Raw genomic sequence first — 11,419 nt, forward strand, 5'->3', positions numbered from 1 at the left:
TTTACTTGCAAAAGCCATTTTTTTATGGGTACAAATGATAATTTTCGTCTTTTATACGTAGATATGTCAACATTTTCAACTTTTATCAGTAAAAATAGTAGTTTACTCAAAATTATTACTCCTCCATGTTTTTTACACCAAAATTTTAAAATCTCGTTATACCAAGATGGCAAGATCCCTCCTCCCCTCCTAAACCCCGCTCCCCCCACCCCACCAAAAAAAATAGGTAATAATTTACTAAACATGATGACACATGAGAAGTTCACAACACAGGCACAAAGATGCTGATCATGTCAACTCACCTAATGGATAACAATGATAATGCGAAGGCCGAGTGCTCCACAAAATATCGCTTGCATTTCAAGTTTGTATCTGATATTATCAGATTGAGAATCCACAAAAGAAGATATCAATAATGACCACTCTCATCAGGTGTTTTCATTTTTTATCATAACAAGTGTTGTCTATTTTGCTGGCTTGAAACGAAATGTGCGTATAATATCTTTGATCATTGAACTATTATCATCAAGGGTTATATAGTAATGTTGATGTCCCGAAATTTGTGCTCTAACAAAATTCACATCAATAACATAAAAGAGTCCATGACCTATATATGTTATCCCCACCAAGGACTAGCATAGGAGGTAGGAGCCACTTCCATTCAAACAGCATATGTTGATGTTTCATACCCTTTATTTTTATTTTTTTTTCAACATTATGACCAATTCTTGGTCCCCATTTACCCATAGCACCTACTTAGGCATCATGCACATACCCCTTTTCAGTCATTTACCCATATACCCTACCCTTTTTCCCCCCTCACGCTTTGTGTACATACTCTCCCACATTTAGATCATTCTTCAATTTCTTCTAGTTGTTTTCTAGTTCAAAGTCATGCACGTTTTGGTGCCCCCATCATGTGACCTTTTTCTTTTCTAACTTGCAACATTATTGTTTGTCCCCTACATGCCCCTTCATAAGCACCTGCAACCCATTGGGGCTAGGACCATATATAAGCCTTTTGAGTTGCCATGAGGGGTATCATATACCTTGATGAATATCTGATTGTGATGTTTCTGAAATAGTCAACAAGCTAAAGTGCTAGAGTCCCAAGTGTTGTATTTACAGCCACCGTTACCTATTAATGTACCATTAGTGTTGGAAAGTGATAGAAACTTTAATAAAGAACCATTTTTTCACTTTGTTAACTGCACTTCATGTTCTGATAAACATAGTTCATACTAATACACCTAACTATATATTACAAATAAGACCCTCTTTATATTTTGCATCATGTCAATAAATACACTCTTATTTTGAAGTAATTCAGCGTGGATGATGACTATAAGCACATTGTTGGAAAGTAAGAAGAAGCGAAGATGGCTACCATGAATTCAACCATATCAATCGTAATCTGTCTTTGTCATTTCCGTAGTAAGATTCACAAAGACAAGAAGATACATTCGTGGATACACAAAACTACACTAAGGTCAAAACAAAAATGGAAGTAATTATAATGTGGTTTATGATGACATATACTCTTTGTAGCCGTTAATGTCTAACCTTGTCTTTCGACATCTTTTGGCCTTGTTGAAGAACTTGAACCGGACGCCATCTCAATGACTTGGGTATGTGTGAATCTTTGTAATTGAATCATGCGCGCATAAACCCCATCAGGATGATTCTTCAACAAGTGCGAATGCGAGCCTTGTTCAGCTACTTTGCCATCATCAATCACAGCAATCAGGTTGGCATTTCTGATGGTTGATAGCCTGTGTGCAACAACGATGGTTGTTTTCCCCGAGCAGGCACGGTCTAGAGCCTCCTGAACCGACCTCTCGGATTCAGCGTCGAGCGCACTAGTTGCTTCGTCAAGAAGCATAAGCTCAGCCTTCCTCACAAAAGCCCGAGCAACTGCTATTCTTTGCTTTTGTCCCCCAGAAAGTTGAACTCCTCTCTCCCCAACAAATGTTTTGTATCCATCTGGAAGAGAAGATATGAACTTGTGAGCATTGGCAAGAGTCGCAGCCTCCACTATCTCCGCTTCAGAGGCCGCGTCATGTCCATAGGCAATGTTTTCATAAATACTTGTCGCAAACAAGCATGGCTCCTGAGGTACCACAGCAATGTGTCTTCTTAGAGACTTGAGATTGTATCTCCTTATGTCCTTTCCATCAATCATGACTCTACCAGAACATGGATCATAGAATCTCTGTATAAGTGCAAGGACTGAGCTCTTGCCGCAGCCACTAGGTCCCACAAGGGCCAGAGTTTTACCCGCCCTCGCACGAAGGCTGAGGTCGCGAAAAACAGCCATATCGGGCCGCGTTGGGTAAGAGAAGTCCACATGCTTAAGTTCAACTTCGCCTCGAAGACGATCAGGAACAGGGGTGGCATCTGGATCATCCGGCTCAATTTCGGTTCTCCGGTCAAGGAGATCAAAGACTGACCTCATAGCTCGGCCTCCCTTGATGAAATCAGGAGCCAATGTCAAAGTTTCGGCAGCTCCATTAGCAGAGACCATGAGGACCATGAACACTCGAATGGTTTTGGAGAAATCAGAGATTCCGTGCTTCACAAGCCAAGAAGCATACCAGAGACCAAGTGCATAGGAAGCATAAAGAGCAAACTGTGCTATCCCATATCCGCTTCCAGAAATTTGTCCCTTCCAAAAGCACCGTTGTAGTGGAATTTCGAGATTCGAAGCGAAAAGCCCAACAATTTTGGTTTCTGAATTGAAGGCTGCAACGGTTCTTACATTGGCTATAGCTTCTCCTGCTAACTGTGTGGCCTTGCCATGAGAAGCTTCCAGATCACCAGAGAAACCAGTCATGAACATTTTCTGTACAAAACTCAAAGATAAAAATGATTAATACAAATGAAAACTTAAAATTGATAAAGTCTTGGGAGCCAACAAGAACATCCAAACCTCAATTACAAGAAACATTTGAAATCTAAACTCAACAAAAGCTCATATTGCGTTTATTTGGCAACTTGCTATAATGTTGGCTGAAATTAGCTGCTATGGAAACATACAGTAAAGGAACGAAAGAAGATCGAACCTGCAACACAGTGGCCGCAACAACAAGAGGAAAGACGGCGATGAGGACAAGGGCAAGACGCCACTGCAGGACGAACCCTGCAGTACACGCAACTAGCATGAGCGCAGTGTTCTGAACTATCACCGAAATTCGATCTCCAATGGCTGATCTAACATTGTTGGCATCAAGAGCAAGCCTAGCAGCGATCCGTGCACTCTCGTTTTCCTCCTGATCAAACCAAGCCATCTCATTTTTTAGCACTGCCGTCAGCATTTTCTCCCTCACTCGTTTTGTTAGATTTTCACCAACAATATCCCAGAAGGAATGTTGCAATGTGTTGAAGATAAGTGCAGCTGATGAAAGGCCAATCAACAAGTAGCAGTACTTATCAATTTGTGTGATCATGTGCTTGTGATTCGGATGGTAATACACACTGAGGACAGCACTGAGAACATAAGCGAAAAAAGCACTAAGTGATCCACAAACAATGGAGCCTATAGAGCCAATCAAAGCGTATAGCCACTCAGGAGAGTTCATCTTCGCTAGTCGCCAGAAGGAACTTGCTTGCTCTTTGAAGGCAAGCTTTTCGAGCCTGTAATTCGGATGTGATGCATCGAGCGACAGACTGAAATCTGAGGTGGAGAAATCAGACAGCCTGCGAGAGTATGGTGACCGGCCGTAAGAAGAATTCCGAGCAATTATGGGTGAGCTTACCGAGTTTCTTGCACTTGAAGGCCTGCAAATGAAAACTCATCATCACATGATATATCTTTAGGGTATCTAATAGTTTTTTAATGAACAATGAGGTTACCGTGCACTACTCTTTCTGGCATTGTTCATGGCAGTTTCATGAGCCATTTCTTGCATCTTTATGAGCTTTGCATAGACTCCATTTTCTCCTTTGGAAAAGAGCTCATCATGAGTTCCAATTTCAGACACATTTCCTTGCTGAAGTACAGCTACAAGGTCGGCTTTGCGTATAGTCGAGAGGCGATGCGCGATTACAAGAGTTGTTCTACCAATCATGAACCGGTCCAGGGCTTCTTGCACCAGTTTCTCTGATTCAGAATCCAATGCACTTGTTGCCTCATCCAGGAGGAGAATTGCTGGGTTTTTAAGCATAGCCCTTGCAATTGCTATTCTCTGTTTTTGTCCTCCTGAGAGTTGCATCCCTCTCTCTCCAACCTGCCATTACAAAAGAATTTTTTACTTTATTGAATAATGCTTAAGAAATTATAATTTTCTAAGAGTCTTGCAAAGATATTCCCAATTACCTGGGTTTCGTAACCTTCAGAAAGTTTGATGATGAAGGAATGAGCATTAGCTACCCTGGCTGCTTCTTCGATCTCAACCTGGTTGGCATCAGGCCTTCCCAATAGTATATTTTCTCTAATCGTGGTTGCGAACAACGCAGGCTCTTGGCTCACTAGCCCTATCTGCTGCCTCAACCATCTAAGCTTCAATGTTTTAATGTCATGGCCATCCAGAAAAACTTGTCCTGCACATAGTTGATGAACAATATAACCAACAAATTCAACTTTCAAACTTATAAGGCAACAAAGTTTAATGCATACCTGAAGTTGGGTCATAAAATCTTTCAATGAGGGAAACCACAGTGCTCTTTCCAGAGCCACTGCTACCTACCAAGGCTATTGTCTTGCCAGCAGGCACACTCAACGAGAAGTCGTTGAGGATCGGAACATCTGGCCTTGACGGATATGAAAAGTTCACATTCTTTAGCTCTAAAAGTCCAGTTACTGTCTCAAGCTCCAAACCAGATTCACTGTTCTTATCTATCCGCGGTTTGTGATCGATTATGCGAAAAATCTTTGCAGCAGCAACTCTGGCCTTTGTAAATGCTGCCATGCTCGGCGCAGACTGGCCTAGACCTCTGTATATGATCAAATTCAGAAGTGTTAAACAATTTGAGTTTTCTCCCTAAGCTTTGTTTTGAAAAAATAAAAAGAAGGATGAAAGAAATACTGACATTCCACCAATCATAACAGCAAACATGGTGGCAATGGCAAGCCCTCCATTGGTGGCGTGGTGGCGAACCAGATAGCCTCCATACCAAAGAAGAAGTGCATAACAACAGAAAACAACAAAGTAAGTGGCACCCAATCCCATTCCCTTTGCAAAACCAGTTTTGTAGCCAAGCTTCTGGGCAACCTTCAATGCCGAAGAGTATGCCTGCAATGCTCGAGACTCCCCGACGAAGGCCAGTACCACTCGAATTTGCACAACTGTCTGCAGGTTCAGCTCAACATGAGTGCTACAAAAACTCCACACTTGAGAAAACTTGGTCAACAATTGCAAGGAGTGTTACCTGTTCCACAATGTTGCCAGCTTCAGAAAGAGCTTGCTGGGTTTTGCCAGAGAGCTTGGCCAATGTGGTGGTGTGAATGGCGCCAATGACTGCGATCATAGGGACCACGGCAAGGGTCACAAGTGCCAATTGCCAGACTGCAGTGAAACCAACAACAAAACCAGACACAAATGTGGCCATGTAGTGAATGAAGTTTCCCAACTGCACAAGAAAAAAAAAAAAAAAACAGAATTAGACACTAAACTAATCCAATCAAAGAGAGAAATTGAATGGACCTTCTCGCTGATGGCATCTTGGACCATGACGGCATCAGTGTTGATGGCAATTACAACATCGGAGGTTCGAACATCCGTGTCGAAAAACTGAATGTCTTGGCTGAGAGCAGCTTCAAGGTACTTGATCCTCATCCTTGTTGATTGCCTCTCCCCACTCCACATCCAACAAGATATCTCTGCAGCACAAAAAGAATCAAAACTCCGAAATGGCATAGAAAGGAAGAAACAAGAAAATCACCTGCCCATGAAGATGCCCATATAGCAGCACCAACTACCAGAAAGTAAAATGCATACTGCAAAAAACACACACACATTGAGACGAAAGAATTGAAGTTTGAAAGCAAGTCAAGTCCTTTGTTGGTACCTTGACGACTTCCTGAGTCATCTTGTCCAAGTTGTTGGCATTGGAACCAAAAGAGTTGACAAGATCAGCGAAGAAGCGAAGGAAGAGTGGCAAGGAACAACCGTGCACGATTGCTCCAACGCTTCCAATGGACATTAGAACATAATCCAACCCATCAGCAAATCTGAAAAGCTCACTGAACCCAACAGAGGGAACACTCTCATTCTTCTTGTTGTTCTTGTTGCTGTCACTACTACCGTTACCAGAAGAAGAAGTAGCAGACGAAGGAGCATCATCATCTTTGTTTGGTTCAATAGTAGTAGTAGTAGTTTCCATTTGGTGTGTGAGGAGTTTTGTGTTGTTGGGTTTATTATTATAATGGTGGGAAATGGGAGCATCAGGAAGAAGCTCAAGGCCTTGCATTTCGGTCCATTTCCACTGCTCGAGTGTTGTATTTGCTGCCTCCAAACAAGAATCTTGTGACATTTCTTTAATTATTAAAATTCTCACACTCCTTTCTCTTTCTTTTATGCACGAATTCCCATCACAGTTCCTTTTATGTATGCCTCTCTCGGACTCTCTCCATTGCCATTTACTTAATGGCTTGAGAATGAAAGATGGTGAGAGTGAAAAGTGGCAAGTGGGTTTGCTTATTCTGTAAAATAAAACAGCGAAAGTGACACATCCGTGGTCCTCACTCAACTCAACATAGACACTTACAATGGCAAAGATTCAAACTTGAAAGCATGGAGAGAGAGAGTGTGTAACTGTGTGTGTTTGGATTTTCAACCTGACAGAAAAGAAAACCACTGTGTGAAAAGTGAAACTTGAAGATCAAGAGTCATAATACAAACAAACAGAAACCCCACCTTCATTAATCATCATTATTGTTTTTATGGATAATTAACTATTAATATTTAAAAGCATAGACTAATTTAATTAGTATGTTGTTAAATTATTAGATTAAAAATTTTAAATTAATGATTAAAAGTGATTGTCAAAAACAATAAATTTTATTAATACTCTAATATTTTTTATTATTTATATTTTGATAGAAATTATTTTAGATATATAAAAGAAAGTGGTATTTTTGTTGATATTAGTGTTTCGGGTGCTTTGCAAAAATATGGATATCCCAAAAATTCTGATACAACATGTACCATACGTGTTATTTTATGCAGAAATTTGAAACAATTTTGTAAGAAATTTTTAACAGAGATTCGTCACATGTCATTTCTTAGTCAAATACGCAGGGTGCGTGGTATCTTTTGTAGGAATTTTGTGCAATTTTCGAGGCAACTTTTCTAAAGATTCGTCACGTGACAGCTCTAAGACAACACGCAGGGTGTGTTACCTTCTGTAGAAATTCGTCGTAGATTCTCGAGGAGCCTTGTTCAGTGTCCCCAGGCATGGGAACACCACGTGTCGTCACCCCAACAGCACGTAGGATGCGTGTTGACCAATCTTGCTCAGTGTCTCCATGCAGGGAGACAAGGCTTGCTCCGAGAAAAGACTTCATTAACATTTGGTGTGTATAAAAAGGGAGGTTGTGCTTTGTTTGAGTTCATTTCACTCATGTGGCGGCTTAATTTTAAAGAGGGTTGAGGCAAGATTCAGTTTTATAATTGTGTAGCGAGGTAGGTTTTGTGTTGTAGCTGAAAGTGAGTAAGTTAGTTTTAGTCGAGAGTGAGATTAATACGTTTAACATGGTAGTTGATTATACGTCTGCAAAAGATCATATTATCAATTATTTGGAACATTCTAATTATGTAAGTTTATTATTTTCAGTTAATTATTAGTGTTTATTTGGTTAACATTAGTTTAATAATTTATTACTGTTTATTTAATTTATATTAGTTTAGTCGTACTATTATTTCTATTAATATGAATGAAAAATATAATTAATAAAAATTTGTAATTTTTTAAAAATAATATTATTCTATTTTTTTGTTAGTATGTATAATTTTAGATATTATATTTTATTTTTGTGTTAATGTTATTATGTTATTTTAAATTTAATTATTAAAATTGATAAATAATTTAAATATGGATACATAAAAATTCAAATTTTATGTAATTTTTATTTATTTTATTTTCTGTTAAACACTATTATTTTATTCTGGTTGGTATTTATTAAAATTAATAATCAATGTAATTATAAAAATATATTTTGCTTTCGAATAATATATAATTTCTGTTTTATTTTGTATTTTAATATTAATTTTATTTCATTTTATCTTGTAATTACTAAAATGATGTAATTACTGAAACTAATAAATAATATAAATATGAATAAAAAAATTTTGAATTTTGTGTAATTATTATTTATTTTATTTTCTGTTGTAGCAAGTTATTACTTTATTCTTTTTGGTATTTATTTAAATTAATGAATAAAATAAAAATAAATATAATTATTCCTTTTTGGTATTTCGGTTAAACTATATCAGGTTAACAGGAATTTTTTATCCCGTAAACTTTATTCGCCAGAGATATGGCCGGAATTCAACCATAACTCGAGAGTTGGAGAGATTAAAGGGCATTCCGCGTTGCTATTTGTTCTTATGAAAAGGTGGAGGTCGAAAACTCATTCTTTTGTATAATCAGTCGGTGAGGTTACAGTGACACTCGAGGATATGTTACACATATTTGGCCTAACGATTGATTGAGAGGTTTTGACCGGTTGGACCGATAACAGTCAGGACTTCTTGGTCAACCAAAGTCTGGCGATTTTCAGCAGCAAACCTGTTGTGAGTAGTTCATCTAAAAGTTACAAAAAGCTGGCATGAGTTCGTCATATCAGAGATACACAACCTTTAGACACTTTGAAGTTTGTTCAACAATACATTAGGTATCACATATTCTGTCTGCTGGAAACCACCCTCTTCGCAAATAAGTCGTCAACATTTGCCCATGCGAAGTATCTACCACTATTCTAAAATTTTGAGCAGATCGAAACTTACCGGCTAATATATCGGTTGCACGCATGTAACAATACATAATTTATTGAAATTTGACTTGTATTTTATTTATGTTTAATTAACAATACGTAATTTAAACTTTGTTATAATGTTGTGTATTGCAGGTGGAGTCATCATCCACAAACCAAAGTGTGGATGTCGAGGAGCGCAGCGTCTATTAGGCACGACATAGACTACATGGATGAGGTCAATATGAGTATTAATTTATAAGAATAATTATGGTATTAATATTCTAATGGCCCATGCAATATTTTACCGTTTGTCTGGCGGCCGTACATCGGCATCATCATACCTGTTGAACTACATGTACATCTTGATGTGTGTGACATGGTAGGATCATTGCTTTCATTCGAGTGTGTCAAATGGCATTCGGCGGACTGAGTGGTTCATCAGTGCGGGTATACATAGTCTCCCCTATGCTTGTACAATTCATCCCAGTTGATCAGCATTGCTACATTTTTCAGGATACAGTGCCATGACTAAAGCGAGATACATGACGAATGGATACATCAATAGGAAAACCGCCGCAACAGTCGATTGTGAAAGAGGCATCTGTAACTAATCGCCGACTTTAACCCGTCTACCGATTACCAGAGTTGGTACCATGGTTTATTCTAGATGTACCTGAGGTTGTCAGAATACATTCTTCAGCAGTCATCCCGCATCTACCTCAACACCTCATTCCTTCACCCACTCTATCTCTCTTATATATCATTATCAATGACTAATCTATTATTTTATTATACCTTATACTAATTTTACAACTAAAATATACCACATGTTATTCTCTCATTGCAATTAAAATCAAATCTTTTCCTCCAAAATTAAAGAGTTTTCTCCTCCTTTTTCTCCTTCCTTCACCCGCTCTATCTCTCTTATATATCATTATCAATTATTAATTACTTACTAATTTTACAACCAAAATGTGCTACAATGGCATTCTCTCATTGCAATTAAAATCAAATCTTTTCTTCCAAAATTAAAGAGTTCTTTCCTTCACTCTATCTCTCATATATATTATTGTCAATGACTAATCTATTATTCTGTTATATATTACTAATTTTACAACTAAAATGTGTCGTATGTCACTCTCTCATTACAATTGAAATCAAATCTTTTCCTACAAAGTCAAAGAATTCTCCCCTCCTCCCTCTCCTTTTCTCTATCTCTCTCATTTCCTCGTCCACCCTATTTCTCTTATATATCATTATAAATGATTAATTACAAATTTAACAATCAAAATATTCTATATTAATAATTTGACAAATCAAAATGTGTCACCAAATTTAACACCTAATCAAATGTTTTATGCATATTAAATTTTTTAAATTTTAGATAACGAATGTTAAAATTAATTACTAGTAAAAAATTAAACTCTTTTACATTAAAAAATAATAACTAAAAATTTTATTATTTGAGTTTTTTTATCTACAAAGATTCTGTTCTTCTTAACCGACGGAGACTTTTGTCCCCTACAAACTTTTTATAAAAGTTGTTTGATTTTATAAATCTTTTGTGTCATAATCAATGTCAAGACAAAATTAACATAATTTTAAAATATTTATATTCCTATAATGTTATTATAGGTAAAAATATTAATTTTAACTAAATCAATCATTATCTGTATTTAATAAAGATATATAAAATTTTAAAATTTTTATATTAGTTCTCTATGTAGAAGAACTATTTGATGTTAAAAGTTAAGATTAATTTATCTATTAATTGAAATTAAAATTTAAAAACTAATTAGTAATTAAAATTTGTTAAAATTAAAGTGTCTAATTTAAAATATTACTTATAACATTTTTACTATCAAAATGTCACGCTTTCGATTACGTTATTCTGATAGAGTGGTTATTATGATGACTTCCATACATATATAATAATAAAATAAAAGCTTTTAACTTGAAACTATATCGCTATTTTTCTTTAGAAACCAGTAATACTTTTTCTTTTGTTTTACATGCATGCATATATAAATATCAATCACAAAACTTCACACACACACGCTCACATACAAGAATCTTTTAAATAAGTAACTTACAAACATTAATCATCGTTACAATCATGACTCCTATCCCTCTTTACAAAAATATAAATCTCAATAACAATTCAAAGAAAAAGACATCTACGACAATACAACCATAAAGCGTAGAAATCACGTCATAAGCTTTCTCGTCCATTTTTTGAAAAGAAAAGTCTGTAGAGAGTAAGAACCTAACTACACGGTCTCACAAAAAAAGTTTAGAATTTAAGAGAATATATAAAAGAATGTTGTTTTCAATTACAGTGATCATTGCTCGTCTTATAAACTTTTTCGAAAAATCAACCATTACTTATCTAGAATCCAAATTCATATTTCAATAAAAAAAAATCGTAAAAGTTACTTAAATTGTATGAATGATCAATATGTTCCAAGCATAGGTTTATTAAGTCTATCCTGAACTAGATTGATT

At 36.5% G+C, this 11,419-nt stretch overlaps 1 protein-coding gene across 1 annotated transcript; it reads right to left on the minus strand.

Moving 5' to 3' along the window:
* Positions 1-1,393: 1,393 nt before the first annotated feature.
* Positions 1,394-6,852, minus strand: LOC112696557 (ABC transporter B family member 1). The gene is made up of 10 exons (XM_025749366.3): positions 6,007-6,852; positions 5,881-5,935; positions 5,643-5,818; positions 5,368-5,568; positions 5,029-5,288; positions 4,616-4,932; positions 4,316-4,539; positions 3,853-4,226; positions 3,063-3,777; positions 1,394-2,842 (listed from the first exon to the last, which is right to left on the minus strand). Exons 1-10 carry the CDS (start codon positions 6,469-6,471, stop codon positions 1,559-1,561), a joined length of 4,071 nt encoding a protein of 1,356 aa, XP_025605151.1. The 5' UTR covers positions 6,472-6,852; the 3' UTR covers positions 1,394-1,558.
* Positions 6,853-11,419: the final 4,567 nt, after the last annotated feature.

The sequence above is a fragment of the Arachis hypogaea genome, chromosome 6 (assembly GCF_003086295.3).
Source record: "Arachis hypogaea cultivar Tifrunner chromosome 6, arahy.Tifrunner.gnm2.J5K5, whole genome shotgun sequence".
In the NCBI taxonomy this organism is placed as follows: Eukaryota; Viridiplantae; Streptophyta; class Magnoliopsida; order Fabales; family Fabaceae; genus Arachis; species Arachis hypogaea.